This window comes from Syngnathus scovelli, chromosome 3, assembly GCF_024217435.2.
Source record: "Syngnathus scovelli strain Florida chromosome 3, RoL_Ssco_1.2, whole genome shotgun sequence".
In the NCBI taxonomy this organism is placed as follows: Eukaryota; Metazoa; Chordata; class Actinopteri; order Syngnathiformes; family Syngnathidae; genus Syngnathus; species Syngnathus scovelli.
Genome location: NC_090849.1, coordinates 22,395,883 through 22,417,908, shown reverse-complemented (window position 1 = coordinate 22,417,908; position 22,026 = coordinate 22,395,883). Strand labels below are relative to the sequence as shown.

At 47.1% G+C, this 22,026-nt stretch overlaps 1 protein-coding gene across 1 annotated transcript in view; it reads left to right on the top strand.

Annotated features, from left to right (window-relative positions):
- The window catches only part of LOC125994202 (ADP-ribosylation factor-like protein 15), a 47,038-nt gene extending 25,674 nt beyond the window's left edge, over window positions 1-21,364 (top strand). The window contains exon 5 of the mRNA XM_049763438.2: window positions 19,556-21,364. Within this exon, the coding sequence (XP_049619395.1) occupies window positions 19,556-19,708 (153 nt within the window). The 3' untranslated portion in view covers window positions 19,709-21,364. The remainder of the gene's footprint in view (window positions 1-19,555) is intronic.
- The last annotated feature ends 662 nt before the right edge of the window (window positions 21,365-22,026 follow it).

Genomic DNA, 22,026 nt, shown 5'->3' with positions numbered 1-22,026 from the left:
CGGCCGAGAGACAAAAATCACTTTTGTCATTCGGCCGAATCGAACGCTCGTAGCGTGACGTCGTCTTTGATTGAGTCATCGATGGCGTTTGTTTGATGTTAAAGATTGAATGTATTATCACTGACTCACCCACCGCTGTGTCACTTGCTATTGGGTGAGTCACAAAAGAAGAAGCGTTGCGCGACCAGTCACTGCCCACACCACGTGCTTCCTTTCCTCCGTACCGATTCCCGTCAATGAAGTCATGGCAGTGTTGCCTTGAGATGACATCCCCCCCCCCCCTCCTTCTTGAGAAGCAACAAGGAAATAGTAAGCTCGCCAGAAGAAAGCAGCAGGCCTCCTCCATATGTTAAGCAAACATTTGCTCAACATCTGCAGGGGTCTCCTCCTCGGCTCCCCAGCTTCCCATTCTAGCACTTAAATGTTCACTTGAAAGGGCTCCTCTCGTGGTCAAGAAGAACGAATTTTCCCCCCAGCGGTTGGAATGCTTGGCCGCCATAACCTGATTAGTGCAATCGTCACGTTCCTTGTGAATTATAAATTCCCTTCCTATGGTAAATTATTCAGAAAATAAGAGGTTCTTCTCAATTGTTTGTCTCGTCATGACTTATTGATGCAGGTCAAGATGCTCCAGCGAGGTGCTTAATATTAAATGACAGTTACACTTAGCGTACACAGGTACATGTCTGAAACGCTATAAGTGCAGTTGTGTCTCCTCTGCGCAGGGTAGGTAGAAGTTCACATCCTCGTCCGACAGTATCCGTCCTGTCGCGGGGTTGTCAGACTGTGAAGTTAGTCGTCCCATTTAAGTACGGCTCGTAAAGTACGCTATACGGCTGTGGATGAAGCTCTTTGCTGCCGTAAAAATTCTTTTCGAATCAAAGTTGCTGCCGATTGCCAAGGCTAGGCTATTATTTCTTTTATAACGTTCTTTTTTGCCAACTTGTACATCAATGTAAAGAAACAATTGCCCCCCCCCCCCCAAAATCAAAAACACTGAAATGATGTAACATGTGCCCTATAGGAGAAACCATATATATATCCTGCATGTTGTGCATCTTTTTATTATTCATGAGAATTTCCATTAGCTTTTTACGTGTAAGTCATGTTCAGGGTTAGTGCACATCGCTTTTCAGACGTTTTGGAGTTACTCGAAGCAAACTTTTCTATTTATCGCTGAAGCGTTTTTTTTTTATTTTCTATTTTTACATTCAGGTGAACAACATCGCAGTATCGGCAAAAGTAGTTTCATAAAATAAGAACTTCCGAGTGTTTAAAATGACCATTTTAAAATGTGTGTCAAAAGTGTAATTAAAAAAACTCATAGTTAACAACTAGGTTGGGCAACTTTGCAAAAGTTAAATACAAGTTAAAATAGCTCAGAAGTCACTTTGGTGCAAACGATTTGCTTGCTTTTTTGTGCTAACAAATATTGTTGCCGTAAATGTCACTAATAAAGTTGCTTCAAATTAAATGACCCAAACACTGCTAACCACTCTCAACAAAAACAAAATATACCTTTTTGTGGACGTGACACTGATGAGTAACCAGGCCGTAGTGTAGCCTAGCTAAAATATAAAATGAAAATAACACGTACACACACACTTGGCGCCTCACGGTCGACTTGCGATCAGCGGCGCAATCGACTCGTCGGGCACTCCCGCTGTACGGCGTTCGGAAAGAATGCGGGTATAGATGTGAGAGCTCCCAGTCAGTACAAGGTCTGTATTCTGTTACAACCACTGATTGAAGCCTGCAAAGCAACCCATGTTGAGTCGCTTTATTAACCTTGGAGATTTTCACTTTGGATTTGATTTTGCCGAGTGAAGAAGCCGTTTCCTCCGGCAAATTCCGCTCACCTCCAAAGACGCAGATTATTTGTGAATCTTTGAGATACTGAACCCAAATTCAGTTGGTTGAAATTCTTTCCTGATGATGACACCGTGCGTATATGAATGGCGGCGTAACCCCCACCTCCCCCCCCCCCTTGTGTTGGCCTCCAGGAACTGCTGTGTTGACAGAAAAGGTGGCTCATTTCCTCAACATACAAACACACGGCCATTGGCTAGTGCTGTTTTCCAATGGCGCGCCTTGTTTACAGCATGGCATTTTGTGACTTTGGGTGTTTCTGGCACCACCAGAAGGAGGGAGGGGTGAAGAAAGGTGCCGGTGCCCGAGCCCGATACGGCCCTGCAGACCTGCTAAGGTTTCACTGGGCCAGTGTTGGAAGGAAACATGGAGCAAAATTCCTGGTTGACATCAATCTCCTGCCATTGGGGGGCCCGAGGAAGCCCGGCGAGGAGTGGAGGGTCACCCTGTTGATATAACACCTCAACAAAGCAGGTCTGTTTGGATGGTTGGGCCTAATGGACTGCGTCCACGAGAAGCTCTTGTTTTACAAAATGCTGTCTGTGTTTGGAGCGCTCAGCGGTTGTTAAGGTAGAGGAATAGGAGAACGCCAAACTGCTGATACTCTGTAATCCCTAAATCAAACCAGAGTCCGAGCTGACTTTTGTGGGAAATACAACGGAATGGGTTGGCGGCTCGCATAGCTGGGCTTACTACAGCAGCTTTACTCCACAATCAAGAAGTCAAAGAATCAAACTTTGATGTCAAATCCCCAGATGACAGAACACTCGGTCACTCTTTCAAACCCAAGGTAATCTGCTCTTGAATCATCCCTTTAAACTTCAGCCCAGCGTGAAGAAAACAATGCCCGGTATGAGTCGGAGAACATCTGGACCAAATCGAGATCTGCTTCTCCAGCACATTGGCAAGCTACCACTCAAAACGTGTAATGGCCTTGCAGAACCAGAAAGGTGAATGACATCACTTCTTTGGAAATGGTTTCTTGAATGAACAGTGCGGACAAGAAGCGGAACGGAGACAGTCAACACTCGACCATCAAACGCATCATTAATCATCCGTTTGACACAAACAGTCAGACAGACACTCATTGAGCGAATGACGCAGACGTTTCGTACGTCTCGTGGATGTGCTTTCGGCTCACCCCCTCGGGTGACTCCTCGGTCGTTCTCTCCGAGAAGCAATCGAGAACAAACGTCTCTTCCATCCGGCGGGTGTGGAGCAGGGACACGTCTAAAATAGCCGTCCTCCAGGACAACCTGCTAAAATATTTGCACTTCGAGCGCAGTCTTGTGTCTCAAGCGATGGAGACATCCTGATTGGTGCAGTGCCAGCGCCATTGCAGATTAAGAGGAGGGTGGCTTGGTCATGCTTTAGAGAAGTAATTGTTAGCCAGCTTTTTTGTCTCTATTTCAGTAAGCCTGATAATAAAGTGGGTTGAGCGAGGCCATGGGGGCCGGGCCCGACTCCCTGTTTGATCATTGATCTCCGTGACCCCATTTGAAGGGTCTTAATCTCTCAGTTGACCTCCTCCAGGATATTTTGGAGGGAGGGTGACAGGGCTGGATGTTTACTGGGAACCATCAAGAGTGAGGATACTGTGGTGAAAGTGATGGGGGGGGTGGGGCTTTTTCCACTTGAGCGGCGGAATGAGCCTGGGAGGTCTGCGAATGCACGTTTATGTGGCACCTGTAAAATGCAAACTGCAGTTTTTGTTTCTGAAATTTGGTTGCTCTTGTTGAAAACAAAATTCTTCTTGGAGTTGTGCAAAAAAAAAAAAAAGATTGCCTGGTCCTACTGTCAAGATGAGTATTTTTAGACAAGGTGTGCAAGCAGAACAAGCCCTGCAGATGTTTGCACACGTGATCAAACCGTGTTTTACACCAATAAAACTGTCGGCTGTAGGCGATCCGCTGGTCACGCTTAAGAATGGTGCTGCGAGCGACTAAGCCGCAAAATGTGTAAGTCGTAAGAAGGAATTGAGTCGAATGGCTTATTTGAAAAAATAATTCGGCAGATTTTCAATTGTTTTAGGCAGGACTTGTTCAGTCATCTCGGATGAGTCATTAGGTTTAGCCAAGCGAGCTCCAAAGTCACGTGACTCAAGCCCCTCACCTCTGCGTTCATAGACACTGTAGTCCCCGTCATCTTTTCTAACCTCAGCTGGAAAGAGTTAAAAAGTACAGTCGATACGTTGCACAAGGTCTCCTCCACGGATTCCATAATGAGCCGAATCCACGCTCGGAGAAAATTGTGGTAATGACGCACTGAACACTTCCTGGGTTCTTGTTTTGAGAGAAGATAGCCATCTTGAATGGCATTACCCCAGATCGTCAGCCGAGCCTGACTCTGAGGTTAAACAGGGAATCCAAAAAAAAAAAAAAAAATCTGGATGGCAATCGACTGAGTTTGCTTTAACAGCGTATTCTGCTAAGTTGGTAAATTGGTGAGGATTGATGGAAGTCTCGCATTCTATAAATCTTGACTTGACCTCAACATTGATTGATCAGATGTTGCTGTGAGATTTCGAAACGCCTATAAAATGCCCCCCCCCCCCCCCCCCCCCCACGCACACACGTACGCATTCTGTATATTGACGATCCACACTCAATCCAGAGCCTTTTACGTCAAGCATCTGCATTCCTTCATGGCACAACCACCTCCAGATGTTCACTTCTTATGCCCCCCCACCCCCCCCCACCCCCACCCTCACCCACACACGCACACATTTATTTTAAAAGTCTGGCTTTGAATACTTGTAGTCACATAAAGCACTAACATTTCTTTCTTTCTATTTGACTTAATTCGAAAATGTAAAAACGAAGAAGCTTAACAATCCCAACGTTTGACAACTTTGGTTGTATGATTTGGACCCCCCCCCCCCAAAAAGTGATTGATAATGTCATTGATTTCACGATCATCCTGGTATTTAGTTTGATCGTCGCAATCCTTTCTCATCTGCGCTCGATTCCTGAAGCAAGTTTACCCCCCGCAATGGCAGACATGACTGATCTGTTGGCTTGTCAGGTAGCATCAGCGCAAAGCCGGTGCCGTGTGACGCCGCCGGCGGCTTGCCAAAAGCTAATTGTGCTAATTGGCGAGCGCCAATCCTGTAACGAGGCTTTGAGGGGCGACCCACCGACACAGATGAAAGCGCACAGATTTGTCTTGTGTCAAGGACTTGCGGGTAATCGGCGCGTCCAATGACCTGCGGGCCAAGAGGGCAGCACCGGGAGGGAGGGAGGGAGGGACAGTTCTCCGGCCTGGCCCGGCCCATCTGTGGAGGGTGAAGAAGCAAACTGATGTAAATTCCAAATTCCATCCAGACTCTGCGGCTTTAAATGGGATTTCAATTTCATTGCAGAATGTGTAAGAATCTAGAATTTACTCGGGCCTCGGTTTGTTGCTCGTTTTCAACATTTCAGCACCGTCCAGATGAATCTGTAAACATCTCTGGAGGTGTGAGCATTCAAAGTCAAAATAAATAAATAACGCTGTCTGCGCGTTGATGGATGAGCCCGGAAAGCTCTCCCAAGAGCTTTACCGGTCTTCCGGGTCATTTTACTTTTGCAGCTTGAGTCGTCCGATAAGTCTTTGCTTGGGGCGCCGAGTATACGAGAGAGGCCGGGTGGTGTTTCTTGCTTCTTCCACGGCCAACGGTTAATATATTACCCGTTTATCGACTCGTGTTCATTAGTTGACTCGAGCTAGCGCTAACGAGCGCAGCGTCCTGTTTTGGAGAAATTCGTCTTTCAATTTTCACACGGCTTTGAAATCCGAAACGTCTTTGTTTTATCGCCTGCCTCCTTGATATACGTTTGTACGCAAAGCGAGCCGTAATCTTGTCAAGACATTCTTGCCGTTGCGATGCGTATCCGGGAGTCGGAGAATAATATATTGAACAAATTTCCGATTTCTGCTTTTAATCAGGTTGTTCCCCTTTGTTAAGGGAAATCGTAAATGACAGATGTCGCAACCAAATGCTACGGCTAAGTCGCTCACTCAGCTTTAGTCACACAAAATGAATCAAGAAATATATAACGAATTGATAAAGGCAATTGATCACTTCTTTGGAGAATGGAATCCGATTTATTTTTGTAACTAGCAGTGTTTGAGCGCCACGGCAACATGACACTTTTTGTTTTGATGTTTGATGTTTTTCGAAAATCAGAGGCTTCCCAAATTTTTGCCAATCCCAAAAACGGGGATAGCATGACAAAAGTTTTCAAACAAGTCACATCGCATTACAGCGAGCAGTCTTTACTTCGACTACGACTCAGCCTTGGCTTTAGAAAGGTAATTAAATTGAATTTTCTCCGTAATGGAGTGTGAAATAGATAATGACCTAATTACGTGTGATTTCTTTCTACATACCTGCGTTGGATAATGTCTGGAGCTTGACAGATTCCCGCTCCCCACGTCCATTCACCCACATAATACTTTGATTGCTAAGCTAAGCTAGCGGTAATGCTATATTAAAATGTAACAAAGCGAAGAGTCAACGGTGGGCCGCTAACAAAGCCAAAGGGCGGCGCTACCCCAGACTCGAGGCAAGATCAAACACACCTCCCGCTTTGACTTTATCGCACCTCTGACAGCTCATGTCGGAGGGGTTAATCTGCCAGTGCCAGAAATTAAATAAATGCGCAGAATACTTGGCATGTGGCTCTTCCCCGGTGAGATGTAGCCACATGAACATGTAAACTGTCTGAGTTTTGCAGACATGGCTGCAGGGCAGAGGGAATTACACTGTCACACAGAGGATATGGAGCTGCCGTGACATCCTCTTGGCACATAGTTGAAGGCCATCCAGGTGGAAATTGCTGCCAAGAGCGAGGTGGGGAGGGAGGGAGGGAGGCAGGGGGGGAGGGAGGGAGGCGCTCGCTTCTGTTGCATCGCATCTGCACGGGCGAAGATCGTCTTTCATTCGTGCTTACCTGTTGTAGCTGTCACGCGCAAAGGAAGTGTTTAGTGTTAATCAGTGGAAATGCTTGCAGATGCTCCCCCCCTCCCCCCTCTTCTTTGCACCGTTTTATGAAGCAAACTAGCATTAGCACAAGGGTGCTGGGCAATATTGATTTAGATCCTGATGTCGGTCACGTTATATTCACGAGGAGTTGCAGGACACGTTGATCATCAACGCACACACCTTGCTGGAGCGGCGGCGCCTTGGGTTGCTGGAGGCGGAGACAAATAATTGCACGATATCGTCACTCGGGAAAGCTAAAATTCTGCTCAATTCTGCTTTCATTACATTTTATTTTTGTACGAGAGACAATTTTATCTTCATCGGAAAAGTCTTTTCCAGGTGTTAATTAAGCAACAACAAGACGATCTTCACAGCCATTTTTTTTTTTTTTTTTTTTGAGGCTGCTGTGGAAAAATACTCCCACTGCTTACGTTCGACTGTATACCTTGCAAGTTTACGGTTCTTTGGAAGCTCTTTAGCGCAACATGATGTAACCTGAATTTCATGGCGTGCCTTTGGAAATGTCTTGCGCGCAAATAAATTGTGATGACAGGACTGGCAGACAATCAAAGCGCACGCGATTCTTCATCAAATCTTGACAGATACTTTCCTTATCGAGTTCCAGCGAATGTGCTCTTTGCGTTTTGCACACGTTCACAGCAATAATTCAATCATTTAATCAAATCAATCAAATGAATTGAAGTTGAAAGAAATGCTCATTATTTCAGACAGTTTTTTTTTTTTTTTTTTTAGGTTTGCTTTGCCAAACCTTGCTAATCACATGGCAGGCCACAAATACTTCATGATATCATCGACTAATTGTGTGATTGTGCAAAACGCATTTCAATTAGTTTACAGAAATGGAAAGAATATTCTGCTCCGAGATGCCTGGCGACCGATCGAAGTTTTGCCTTTGCAAATAGAAATAAAAAAAATAAAAAGTCGACTCTCTGGGAAATCTTCTCGCTATCAAACATCCAGAAAGCTCCAAGAGGCTTTCTTTGGCAAGAGTCACAAGCATGTAGGTCGTGGTGGTCTTCAATCATGAAGCCCGTGCACAAATGTGGCTCAAGCGTTTTGCTTAGTTGATCACAAATCTTCAAATGTGTCAAATAGTTGTCAACATTGCTACCTAGACGGCAGCGCCTTTTTTAAACACAAGCAGACGGAGGAAAATACTCTGGCGCTTCTCGTGCCATTTTGACTCTTAAGGAGAATGGCCGCACAAAAAGTGTCTTTACACAAAATGGAGCCAGCCAGCCAGTGAGCTTCATTGTGCGGCCCTCCAGTTTGCTCCCGCCGTGTCCTTTCCGAGGGCCAGCTCGTCTGAATCCAAGTAACGCTTGGTTACATTTCTTCTGCCAGGATTGGGAATGCACTCAGCCACCTTTGGTGGCCAAACCTGTGGGGCCTGACTCATATGCCAGCTCTTTTTTTTTTTTTTTTTTTTAAATTCCTGTGTGAAAGTGTCACAGTCGCTAGCGAAGGGTCCCGAGCCATCTGTGTGCTTACTTCCGCCTTACGTGAGCTACAATTAAAGTCGTCAACTGCAATTTTTTGGGTTGATGAATCTGGCAGAGTCAGACAAGTCCTAAATTGTGATCATTCCAATATTTGACTCAAAGCTTCAAACCAAATACCTTGCTAGCTCATAAAAAAAGTGTTTATTGGTTTAACAAATGTCTTGACTCAGTCTAACTGTGAAGCAAGTCATGCATGTGCGTGCGTGCGTGCGTGCGTGCGTGCGTGCAGCTAAGCAGCCACTGTTCGCTGGAACCAAAGAGGCGATGGCCGACATGCCTCATTTCTCGACACTCTTCCATCAGCATTGTGTGCGAGATGGATGAGCGAGCGTGTGTAAACACAACATAGGGTCAAAGTGGCGTCTGCGCCAGCCAGCCAAACAACCAATGTGGAAGGAACTCTTCAGACCGCTCTTGAAGTACTTAGGAAAACACAAGCGGCCGATTATCGCTATCTGTCTGCGTCTCAAAACAATCCTTGTCTCTTAAGCGGGAGGAATATGGGAGAGTTTGTGTTTTATCTGAGTAATAGTTTACGCGGTGAGATCGAGACGGTAAATCGTAACAAGTTTGGATATTCATCTTATCTGCGAAACGTTTGACTGGAGCGTTCCGGAACATGAGCGCCATGGGCGGCAAATAAGCAGCGCAAGAGAGAAAGTGCACGAGGAGGCAGTGACGGACGGGGGAGGCTGAGTTAGCGAGCGAGCGTACGTGGAGAATGATGAAAGAGGAGTCATCTGTTCTATCTGCTACATTAGCCATGAATGAGGTCCGATTCATCTAGGGCTGCACTATGGCCTCAGGAAAACAAAGAAAGGCCACATCCACTGACTTTGTAGCACTTAAAGCTTCTATACTACACCATGAGAAAAAGATTTGCCCACCTGTCCATTACATGGAGTGAAAAAAAAAAATAAATGTCCATTTGCAGCTATGACCTTTCTGGGAAAATCAAAAGTATGTCAAGTTAAGACTTTTGTTGTCCATTGAAAAAAAAAAAAAAATGGCGTTAGCGAGCGCTGAGGCTTATCCAGCTGTTAGCTCCCCGGTGGGCTCTTTTGGCCATGTTAGTTATCTTGAGACAAGTGAGCTAGCATCGAAATGGCAGAGAAGGCCCCAAATGAAGAATTGCGGCCTACCCATCCGTGGAATCGCATTCTGGACTCTTAATGTCCCACCCGAGACTCTTATCAGAAGTCGCGTCAGCTATTCCAAAGTGCGTTTTCTAAGAGCAGGAGCAAAATGGCGCATCAGCTGTTTCCTTCTCCTGCAAGTTGTGTCATTGGGCAAACACCTTGTAAACAAGCGGATATGCGATCCATGCGCTCTCCCTCTACTTTTAGAACCGGGCGGGAGCCTTAATGGGGATGTCCGGGCTAGTATTGACATGTCTGGACTTGTTGTCCCGCCTTTGCCCGCGATATGTGGAGGGAGGGCGAGAGGGAACGGCGGGCAGGCAGGCATGTCTCGTAAGGGATACGTTAACCTTTCAAGCACATTGGCAGCCTTATTCTCGACACGGGTTACCACGTAGAGGATCTGCTTATAGCACCATAGTGACATATTGTGCGGTTATGCTGTCGCCAGCCAGCGCAAGACGTGGCCATGACCTCAGCGCAACACAATTATGCGCTCGGCTTAACCCGGGCGGGGGGAGTCGAGGGTCTGCGTTCCTCTACGTGCGTATGGTGACCTCATGGACTCCAGCGACACTGATTCACCATTCCTTGACGTGTCTCTCGAAGATACCAAATACTCAAATGACAGCAATTTGAGTGCTCTCAAGCGCCGATGAGAAACAATAGCGGCCGTTGTACGTGCAGAACGGAACGAGGTGAACATTTTTGCGATTCAGATGAGCAGCTCCAGGCTGGAGTCGATGCGCCCAGACATTTAAAGATGGTTTGTTCTGCAGAGCAAGACTGCGAGCGCAGCGATTCAGTGCAGACAGTATTGTGTGGGACTTGGCAGACACCCCCCCCGAAGCATCTTTTCAAAGAGGTTACCTTGTTTGCCCCTTGAGCTATTTTCGCTGCGCCTGTGTCTGGACTCGCAAGTCTGCGGGGGGAAAAAAGAAAAAAAAAAAAAGCCTTATCTCCACCTTGCTTTCCTCCAGCCGCCGCGCCTGACGTGACGTCAGCGACGTCAGGTAGCCAAAGCACACGGTGTTTATTGAATGCGAATTATTTACACACCTGCTTTGTGGCACATTCCTGATTAGGAGCTGGAATGGGATGGGCACTCCGAGAGGGATGACTTGAGCCCGGGGGGCATACACCTGAACCGCCCGCCGTACAACCTTTATGCAAACAAGACAGAAAGGAAAGGCCTACCCTTGTTGGTATGCAAATATGCCCGAGGCTGCCGTGCCGGATTGTTGCAAAAACTTGATTGGACCACGCGGGCAGGGGGGGTAAAAAAAAAAAAAAAAATCTACCAGGCTTTTTCCCACACAAGTCCCAACGTATGCGGAGGTCATTACTGTCAATTGAAATGTTTCCGGATCCAAAAGCATCTTTTTATCCTTGTGGATCAGCGAGCAGCAATTTGGAGCATTTCCCCGCCATGTTGCGATGGTGGGCTGCTAGCCTGGCTCGTTTTTGGTGGTGTGGAAGTTCTCAGCCTGGAAATGAAGAAAAATCCCAAAAATCAAAGCCACGCGTGATCTCCGCCGCCGCCGCGTCACGCCCCCCCCCCCCCTCCCCTGGCTGGCACAGTCATAGCGAGGCCACGCACGGACAAAATGCGTAGGGAGATGACTCACCTGGCCGAGACCCCATTGGGGCTAAAGGTTTCTAATGTGACGTGATGGCGAGAGTTTACTCTCAGGCAAGTCCACTCTGCGTCACAAGCGCCATGATGTCCCCTTTAGGCCATCTTCTCTTGTTCGTGCGTGAGTCTTTTTTTTTTTTTGTCTTTCCAGGAACACCGATTCTCCCGTAATCACTTTTCACACACCCGCTGTGCGTAAGTGACTCAAGTGTAAACGAGGACTAAGGTGGTGTGTGACTCATTCGAGTTTGAGGGTGGCTGTCAGAGTTTTCTGCAGACGTGGTTGCCATAGAAATCCATTTGGGAAATGTGAAGTTGACTTTCATTCACGTTTTGGACTTTGATTGACTCGATTTGCTCCATGTTTCATTCGTAGTGGTTGAAATCTACATTGAATGCGGCATTCTTTGCTCTTTGACCCTCGTTCGTTTTGAACGACACACTTTTGTTCTACTTCACATATAACTACCAATACTGTTTGTTTGTTTGTTTTCTTTACAGCGTACGATCGGAATGTTCCGCACAAGTAATAAAAGCCGTAGAGCGGTTTTTTTTTTTACTGTCCTCATAACGTTATAGAAGAGTCATTGAATTGGCCCGTTCGACTTGAAGAGTCATTGAATCCGCCCGTTTACCGTATGCATCGTGGGTGACGGGAAGCGTCTCGGCAATATTGATCAGAATCATCTTTTGCTGTCTGTTTCTAGGATTTGCTCACATAAGCAGAAAGTTGGAATTGACTACGGGATCAGATGAAACATGTTACATCCTGACTCGAAACATTTCCATCTTGTTGGCCTTCTAAATTGTGTCTGGATTCCTCTGATTGATTGAGATTATGACTCAGGATGGGCAGCTTGACAAACATGGCGAATAAAAAAACTCTTGAATCTTGAATCTTGAATCAAAGAAATATCAATTCATCGTTCGATTCCCTTCAATGGCAGATAAATGTGAAAGTCAGGAAGCTCAACGAGTCCCACAACCTGCGTTGAACTCGAGCTAAATGTTTCATCCGTTAGCTCACCGCTCACTTGGGTGTATGCCGAGTAAACAAACACCAGACTGCTGCGTGTCGTACCATGCAAAACGTTTTGAAAACAGATTCGTGCAGAATCTTGCCCCGCTTCGTTTCGACCAATCATAGCGAACCTTAGCGTGACTTGACCTGACAAACTGTTTCAAGGTCATTTGTCACAATGGACAGGCCACTTATTTAAAGTTGCTTACCATGGAATTGGTCAATTGGGGCTTTGCAAAAGGCTGCATAGCAAAAAAAAAAAAATCCAATCGGGTTTGACTCCCCATGAAATGCGGAAGGTGGGCCAACGGCCGGACGCGGTCCAAGATGGCTCGTCAACCTTGCGGCACCCGTCGTGACTCACGCGGCGCCCGGTGTCTGAAAGTTTCATCCGACGTCTGGCGCACGGCGTGTGTCATCCGAGCCGGTGACGTCCGTGGCTCTAAATTCTCCGCCGCTCGCTGATTGGCCGCGCGGAGGATGAGGCACAGGTGAGGGCCAATCGATGAAGGAAACAACACAGTGTGCGCAACTCTGTCACCAAAAGTTAAGATCCTTATTATACCTTGCACTTGCGTCAGTACCGATGGCAAATGTCGATTTGATTATTGCCAGCTCACTCGCACTCGTTGGGAACAAAGTGAAAGTTGCACATTAGTCACAGGCAAATCCGTGCGTGCTTTTGAGAATGATTGGAAAGAAGGCAGTACTTGATGTTAATTGCATCCCTCACGACTGTTAATGGATTCATTATCCTCACTCGCAGTCAATTTCAGACATCCCCACTGATCGTGCACATTTTTAATTCATAAAAAAAATCATCATAAAAAAAAAGATCAATTCGTAGCAGTATAATTTTGTATTTAATCGTGCGTATGTGTTTATATTACATCATGGCTTTTGTCTGAATTGAAATCATCTCTGTCATCTTTTGTAACCGCAGAAGATTTAAGGTGACACGCCATTTTGATCCATGGCAAGATCCTGGCATTGAGGAGCATTGTGACATCCACTGCTGCCATCTGCTAGCCATAGTACTTTTTTTGTTTTAGCGTTCCCATCTTAATGAGCAAACCACAGAAGACCTCGTTGACGGCACTCTGTATTAGGATCTGCGTTGATGCGTCAGTGGTGCTCCAAGGCCGATGTCACTGAGAAAACCCACACATGCCGGCGACAACATGCTTTGATAATGATTCAAAAACGAGGAGAAACAAAACATCCTGTTCTTTCGTTCGAAGCGGTTCTCACGGAAAGGTCCCACGGGGATGCAACTCACCATTCGGATCCGAGTGACGCCCGATGTGGCGCTTGTACATAAGTGTCGTGCGGACCTTTGCTCCGTCTCATGCTTCATCACAGACATCAGCGCAAGAGATAAGCACGTCTCGGTCCCCCACGTTCCCGTCAAGTGATTCCGCAGATGTCATCCGGCGCTTTTCTTCTGCCTTCAGAGATTTGAGCAAGGTTGCACTTTTTTTTCGCCTTTCTTTCTGCAGAATATTGATTAAGAAATGTTCCAAAAAGGGCGCACTGCCAGTCCCGTAAAGATGAGACCATTGTGCAATGTGCAGTGTCACCGTTTCTTTATCTAACAAGTTTAGGAGTAATGAAAATGAGCTGGGGGATGTTTCATTCAATTTGCTTACATTAGCATGTCTGCGTGAAGATGAAATGTGCTCTCCACTTGCTTTTGCTCTCACGGAGCGGCCACCGTACTTTTACGTGAAATCCATCGCGACCGGACTTTTCGACGAGGGCAAATTCCTGAGCCGCCTCTCTCGTGCTGTACCGAATGACGGAAGAGAGCGGGGTGGGCTTTTTAACTCGGCGGCCGGCTTGACCTTGACAATGGAGCCGCAGAGAGCGACGAGATGGATCTCCGTCTCCCTCTTGGTTTGTCGCTGCGGCGGCTAAAACGCACCGCCGCATCTCTGCCGTCGCCTCCCCCTCTCCCCAACCTTACCTCACGTCACGTCTGCTCTGTTTCCAGACAAGCGGGTTTAAAAAGTCAACTGCGTATTGAGCCGTCTAGACTGAAGTTGGTCAGCAAGCAAGCAAGCAGCCCTCCCAACCCCCGCTTGCAGTGGAAAAAGGGATGAGGAGCAGGTGACCTTGCTGTGCTCTGTCCCTCGTTTCAATGTTTTTCATTTCATAATGCAAAGGCTTGAGACTGAACGCAAAGAAAATGGGGCTGACGTCCGCTGACCACCTTTTTTTTTTTTTTCGGAAACGTAGCTACCGTGACCACATGGCGTAAATGCGGCCATGGGAAGCCAAGTTCTTCTTCTTTGTGTGATTACCATGGTGGCAAACGTTTGCCTCTTCCACAGAGAGAGAGACAGAAAATTTGCCAAAAGGCGGGATATCGGCGCAGGATTATTGTCAAGCAAACTTGGGTGTGGGAATTCATCTCATGTGACTCTGATAGCCCAGTTTATACGGTTGGGGGGGGGGGGGGATACATTTTACTGGCAGTAAAAGGGGCTTGGGTTCCATCTAAAAACCCAGTGAACCCCCTGAAATACAAAAATTGACCATTTCTTGCTGAAGACACGTGTTCCAAGCCCAAGTGGAAGAGAGGAACATTTGTGAAATTATTGTTCTCTAATCTTACAGCAAACCTCAAACAGATGTTTGCAAATTTTGACCGGTTGAAATCAGACGGATCATTTTATGCTCAAAAAGATGATCAAAGTAGTCCATCAATATGGTTGTCACTTACCCCATCTATTTTTTTAAATCTCTAAAATAGGCATTAAATGAAACAACAGGTGCCAGTGATGTATTTTATTTGATTAGAATCAAAATTGGAAAGATTTAAATGACAGCTTTCCTTTCCCAAATGGTTTTGCCCCGTCACGCAACTAATGACTTTCATTCCAAGCTCAATCAGCTCTGATGCCGATTGATCTGGGTTCAATACCTCTCCCGCATCTTTGTCTTCCTGCGGCCCTCCCACTCATCTTCATCGCTGCTTTCTTCCTCTTTCCCACCCATCCAGCCTTTCTCATCCTTTCATGCCCGGCCCGGCTGGTGGTCCACCCGCCTGCCCCTCTGGGAGGTTAAGGGGTATTTTGGGCTGCGCGGGCACGTCGCTTGCCTTTTCCCACAGCTCGCGTCAAATGTGGCTGAACCCTGACCTCAGCGGCTCCTCTCAAAATCAGGGAGCAACGGAATTTAGCCAGCCAGACAAAACTGGACTTTCCATCAGGGAAGGGGGGGGGGGGGGGGGGGGGAATCCCATCCAATTGTGATGCGTGCCCTCCCTTTTGTGCGCCGTTCAAGCAGGGTCGGACGACCGGCCGCCGCTCGCCGGGACAAGACTTCCGAAAAGCCTATTCAGCACGCACTTTGACCTCTGCTTCCATTGCTGACTCGTGGGGATCAAACAGTGGGAACGATATATTGAGACAAATCTTTCTCAATGTTCCACTTAAGCGGCACCTCTTGAATGCGGCTCACGTTTGACGCCCGCTCGTTAGGCTGGCCTTTTAATACGGTTACGAAAATAGTTATTAGCATCCGGTCCAGATCGTCTCGACGCGGAATCTTTTAAAATAGCCAGGATCACGTTCTGCCGCGGCTAACGGCGCTTTAAAATGAACACATTTCCGAGGGAACGTCAGCTGTCACCAAGTAAGGCGAAGCAGCTCGGGCAACAACTGGACACGGCCCGTTCAGCGCATTTAGCAAATTAGACAATTATGAAAAGTCAAATTGCAGTTTCAATATGATGGCGTCAGAGCCCAACGTGATGCGAGCTTTAAATCTTTTGCAGAAGGCGAGCACTTTGATGGTAATGCCGCGTGCTGTGTGCTAAAGTGGGGGGGGGGGGGGGGGGGGGTGCCACAGCTTTCAAGTTGGTCAACTGTCAGGACTAGTGCATGAAAGGAGGCCTCAGAGTGAAAGGGGAGGGGGGGGGGAGGCCCTTACTAGGGGGTCCTGCACAAGGGAGGGTGAGAGTAGCTTGTGATGGACCGCCTAGGCTCGGAGGACCCTCTGTGTGGGCCGAGACGGCGTGGCAGGCCTCCTCGCAAGAAACTCAGAAAAGGGGGGGCGGTATTGGTATGTTGGCCTTAGCAGCGTGGCACACGGGCAAGATGCCAGCGCAGAACCAAAGACCAGATGTTTGTCAGGGTGGGCGCCTTTCGGCCTCCAGCAAATGGACTCAATAATAGTCCAAAGAGGGGTACTGAGCACACACTTCCCAGATCCTTAAACGTCACTGGCTTTTCTTCATGTGGAGCAGGTCAAAGTCCGGTGAAGGGGCCACAGCTCCGCTATTGAACCTGACCAAGAGGATTGTCTTAGACGTTCGGCCCATTCTCTTCTAAACAGCCTCCATTTTGTGGATTTTTGTCCAACGGATCAGATTCATGGTGAAGTGGCCGTCTGGCACGGCCCCGTGGAAAGGACACGCTGAAGACCGACCCGTAGCATTGTTGCACAGCGAATGGGTGAGCAAAAACATCTCCATCTCGCTCAGATTTACGCCACCTGGGCTTTGAAGAGAAGGCAGCCGGATGGCTTTGAAGACCCAGCCCGAGACTCTTGCTCCCACCGCGGACAGTAAATCTCAAGGCAGCTAATAAACTTTATACGGTGGCATCGGGGACCCGCGTGTCGTCTTCATATGATACTTTTCCTCCAACTTGGGCTTAGTTCCACGGTGGCCTCCACATTTGGGCTTGGGCCCGGACCCAGTAAAGTGTAAGCTCTGATTTTGCCGTCTTTTTTTTCCCAACAAAGGATGTTATTTTTGTCTCTGCCCAAATGAAAAGCTCAAGGCTGAAATCAAGTCGGCTCTCCAATGAGTTGATTGAGTAAAGCTCCCCGTTTTCACGTTGCCTGCGGGAAAGTGCTGTGTGAAGGAGAGCGTATCAGCCTTTTTTTTTTTTTTGCTGCTTCTCTTGTGATTTGGCTTTTTTTTTGCTTTTTTTTTTCCACAACCAAAGGCTAAAAGGCAAAATCTTCTCAAGTGAACATTTCCTGTGCTTCCTTGTGTTTTTTATAATCCTTCAACAGGAAGAGTATTATTAGCATTATTCAATATTATTGAATTCGAATTTCGATTTCTTTCTCAGACTTCATAAATAAATCCAAGCGGCAGACTCGACAGAGAATATCCGTCCCGCGTAAGAAATCCACAGTTTACCGTGCGGGCCGTTAAATGTTATTGTTCGATGCGGATCCGCTGCGGCCGTCCGTGCGTGCTCCGTCTGGCTTTGCTTTTATCCGCTCGACCCGACTTCCCGATCATGCCGGCGTATCGTGAGATAACGCAACCGTTAGCTCAGTCTAGTCGAAACAAGAAATTGCGTGAAAACGAGAAATGAAATGAGTCCTGCACTTCATATAACTCGAGTTTGTCACAACGTGCCGTAGTCCATGGCTAATCTACTAAATCGAGCTTGAGCAGACAAGCTGAAGACGATTTATTGCCCTTCACATATTGAGGGGAAAAAGCCCAAATGCTTCGCTGAAATCAACAAGTAGTTGGCTTCCAGTTCCCCAAAATATCGAAGTAAAAATTAGCACGCACGCTCGCTGGCTGGCTTGCCAAAATATGCAAGACTGACATCAAATATGAAATGCACACCCGTCTGAAGAATTGGTCGCTGCCTTGCACAAGTTGATCAAAGGTCACTTCCTGTTTCCGGCGCCAGGAATGGCCATTTTTGTTTATTTTGACACCCACCCTATATAAGCCTCTTTCTCCTCTGCATATGACCTACAAGTTCCTAGAGCGGATGACCCGCTGGTCATTCTGGGAGCCATCTGGCAACGCCGTACTTGTGGCTTACCCTTCCCGCTGCCTCACGCAATTCCTTAAGTGCGCTTAGGAGGACTTAATCTTAAAGAAACGGGTTCGGGCCACGCTGTCGGCGAGTCGCCGTCCGACGCGCCCGGCCATTAGGTCAGCGGGTTCCTTCGACCTCATGACGCAAAAGTGCTTGGGGAGCCAAAGCTCCACCTGTTGTCGCCACCGGGACTAAAACCTCTGGATTGAGTTCACGCTGATCTGGAGACCCCTGAAAAAGGACGCCGCACGTATGTGAATTGTAGCAGAGGAACGAGCGAGGCTTGAGACTATCTCCGCAACACTGCAAGCCAGCCAGTGCAGGGCGCAGAGTCTCCCAGAAGAGGGCCTTGATACGGGCAAGTGGGCCGGCCAGACAGGCAGACAGCCAGCCGGCCGGCCGGCAAGCCAGCCAGCCAGCCAACCAGCCAGCCAACCAGCCAGCCGCATCGTCTGCAGTCTGATCTGAGGCTACTGCCCGGACCGAGGCGGCTCGTGTTACCCAGACAGATTTGTTAACACTGTTTGGGTCCGCTCGGCTTTCTAGCCGGGGCCCCCGAGCCAAACTCGGCCGAGGTGACTTAATCTGTCATTAAACTCACATTACACCCGGACAGAGACTCGGCTCAGGGGGGCGCTGAGACGCTCCCGCTGGCTGGCATGGCTGGCTGCATTGGAGCTCCGGCTCCCCGCCTCCCCAAACCATCCATCCATCCCGGGCAGGCATGCCACACACCACTGCACAGCTTGACAGCACAACACGCAGCAGGAATAAACAATTTCACTTCAAGGCATTTGGGTACGTTCCAGTGCCTCCTCACAAGCACCATTCTGTCTTGTTGCAAGATCAAATCAGCTGATCAGTCGGTCAATGAAACATTTGAACAACCTCAAGTTGACTCTTTGTAAATTGTGTGAAATATTTGCCAAGATATTTGGGAACATCCGCCTTGCCTTTATTTGCAGTCTGCATTCATATGGAGCCTAGCAAGATATGAAAATATATTTGCAAAAGCAAGCCAAAAGACAAAAGTTTGGCAACGTTCATGAGTGCACCTGTTTGCTTGTTCTTTTTATTCCTTCCTTCTTTGAACGGCAAAAACAAGAATCCGTTTGCTGTTTCTCATCGTATATGGACTTCCTTGCCAGCTGTTAAAAACAACGTGGTCAGCCAAAGGATTGCGTTGATTGCTTCTTTTTTCATCTTTGAATGAAGTTGACGCCGCTCCTTAAATCACCCGCTTTGACTTTGCGTGCACAGGAACATGCGCGGCAGACCTGTGAACAAGTTCAAAAAAAGATTTCTCCCATAGGATGGACTGGAAATAATCAAAAAAACTTGACTCATGTGCAGGAAATGTTTCTTAAGTGATATTTTAATGATGCGATTGCTCATTTTCGTCTTACAAAGTACAATATTATTTCCCGGTTAAAGAATACAAACACAAAACATTTTTAGGGGGTTGGGTGTTCCGGATTAATGTCGTTCCATTCATTTGAATAGGGAGAGATGATTTGAGTTTCGAGCATTACCGTGGAACGAATTCTACTCGTATCTCAAGGCACCACTGTAATCCGTCGTGCGTTTGTGCGTGCAGGTCAAGAAGTACTTTGAGCTGGAGCCCCTAGCCCGGGGCAAGCGCTGGATCCTGGAGGGCAGCAGCACGGACCACGTGGAGGCCGTGAAGGAAAGCTTTGGCCAGTTCATCGGTCTCCTGGAGGACAAAGACGCGCAAGGCGGCAGGATATGACGCCGTTAGTTAGCGCCGAGAGACACCAACGCCGAAATGGAAACGTTCGGCCGGTGCGAATCCACGCCCGCCCCCGCCTCTCTTTCTTCAGGACTACCTTCCAGGGGCCTTCAGAACCACTTAGAACCTCGTTGTTATGACGCTCCTCCTGCACCGCCGTGTGTCGAGGTGGGCTTTGTAATTACTCTCCGACGCACACACACACACACACAAAGTGGGGCCCAGGTTGCCTGTAAGATAAGTTTACCTCTTCCGCTAATGACTTTTCAGGATGTCCGAGTGGGAACCGTTGATGTTGTTTCCACTTGTTTGTGTGTCAAGTGTGTCCAGTGTGACGCCATAACTAGCCTGAGCCTTGTAGCGCGAGCTAGCTCACAGTTAGCATGCGACCGGCACACCGTGTACATAGTAGCGCTACTAATCACGTGCACTTGAGTGCTTTTAGCAATGTGCAGCATATGACGCTTGATGTCTGGAATCATTGTTTCTTAAAGACAGATCACGCCACACAATTTGGGAGTCCTTCCCTCAAGCCAATGACCAGTACAAGTATTATGGGGCTCACCCACAAAAAAAAAAATCCAATCCGTGGCTCTCGCCTAAAAACAACAGATTACACAAAAGGGAGGAAAACAGAGTAGTTATGAGAGATAAAAGGGTTATTTTTGGAAAAAAAAATAAATAAATGATGAGACTCGTGCTGTATCAAGTTGGAATACAAGAATAAAAGTCCAAATAAACAGGACCACGCTAGTATTACCCAAGTCAACATGAAATCAAGTTCTCATTTTATGAGGAAAGTGTCCTTATTTTGTAGAATACGTTGTAATATCGCAGGGGAAACGATGGAATATTAAAAGACTAAAATCAACGTTTCAGGAGAATAATTAGGATGGCGGGAAATGTTGCACTTTTACAAGCATAAATTTGCAATATTACGAGGATAAAGTCATAATGAGGAAAAGTTTCTAATTCATTACTAGAAAAGTTAAGTCATCATTTTTTATCCTTATGTGTAATATTCCCACTTCATAAATGTAATTTCACTTTTTTCTTTTTGGCTAGAAAACAAGTTACTACTATTATGAGAGTTAAGTCGTTAAATTCTGATTTAAAAAAAAAAAAAAAAGAAGAATTTTGACACTCACTCAGATTTAATTCACGTAATATTGCAAGCGTTTTTCCCCACCCAAAATATGACTTCAATCATATGGTGACATTTTTTATTTCCTTTCTAGTGTGCCTATCTATCCTACTTGTGCAGGCCGTACAATGTATTGGCAAATGCATTTGGTGTTTTTCACGAGTGTCACTTGTTGTTTTTGTGGTGGCGGTGACGGGCGCAGGCTCACGCTGTCCGCGCGGACTCCGCTGCCTCGGCGGCCCAATATAAAGTCAATCAATCAGCCGCGGCAACAGCTGCCAGTGACAAGTCCCTGTCTGACACCCTAATGCCTTCCTTCCAACTGTCTGTGAAGACCCCCCTCTGGCCCAGACCGGCCTAGACCCCACCAACACACACATGCCCAAGTGTGCTCTTCACATCATGTGCCCGGCCGGCGGCATCCAGTCGCCAAACTTTCACTTTTGTCTTTTTTCATCTTCTTCCGTCTCGACTGGTTTTGTCTGTGTCTATTAAATTTGTAAAAATCTTAACGAGCGTCTCTGCTGTACCTTTGCTCTCCATGAAGCTTAACTGCTGTTGGGCCGGATTCATTTTTTCTCTCCCTCCCTCCCTCCCGAGAAGTACCTTTTGTTTCCAAACAAGAAAAGTCCTCTGAACATTGCCCTCAATGAACCCCGTGAGTTTGTCACATGCAAATGTGTAATTACAAGACAAACACGAGCGAACGGGCGTGTTTTCTTAAACCCGGCGAAGAATGCCTACCCGCTATCTTCCCTGTCTTCTTCCATCAAATGTGTTTGTGTCTTTGTACTGATAACAGATGTTACCCTGACATCCATCAGGGCCTCGTACCCCTTGCTCTGCCTCCCGCTGTTGATGATGAACACCCCACATTCTCTGGTTATACCTCGCTTATACTGCAGAGACAAAAGTATTGGGACTGCGGAGAGAGAAAACATCAGAGGCTTCAATAAAACACACCCACCCGCCCAAGTCTTTATAATCATCGAGAGTAAACAGAGGTTTTTTTTTTTCTTCTTTGTCTGTTGTCCTCTGTGTGATCTTTGCGCGATCCCACCGCTCCGAGCTGTAAAAGTCATTAATGCCTGATTGACTCTTAATGAGTTGAACTTTGAACTAACGCCTTCCTTCCTTCCTTCCTTCCTTCCTTCCTTCCTTCCTTCCTTCCTTC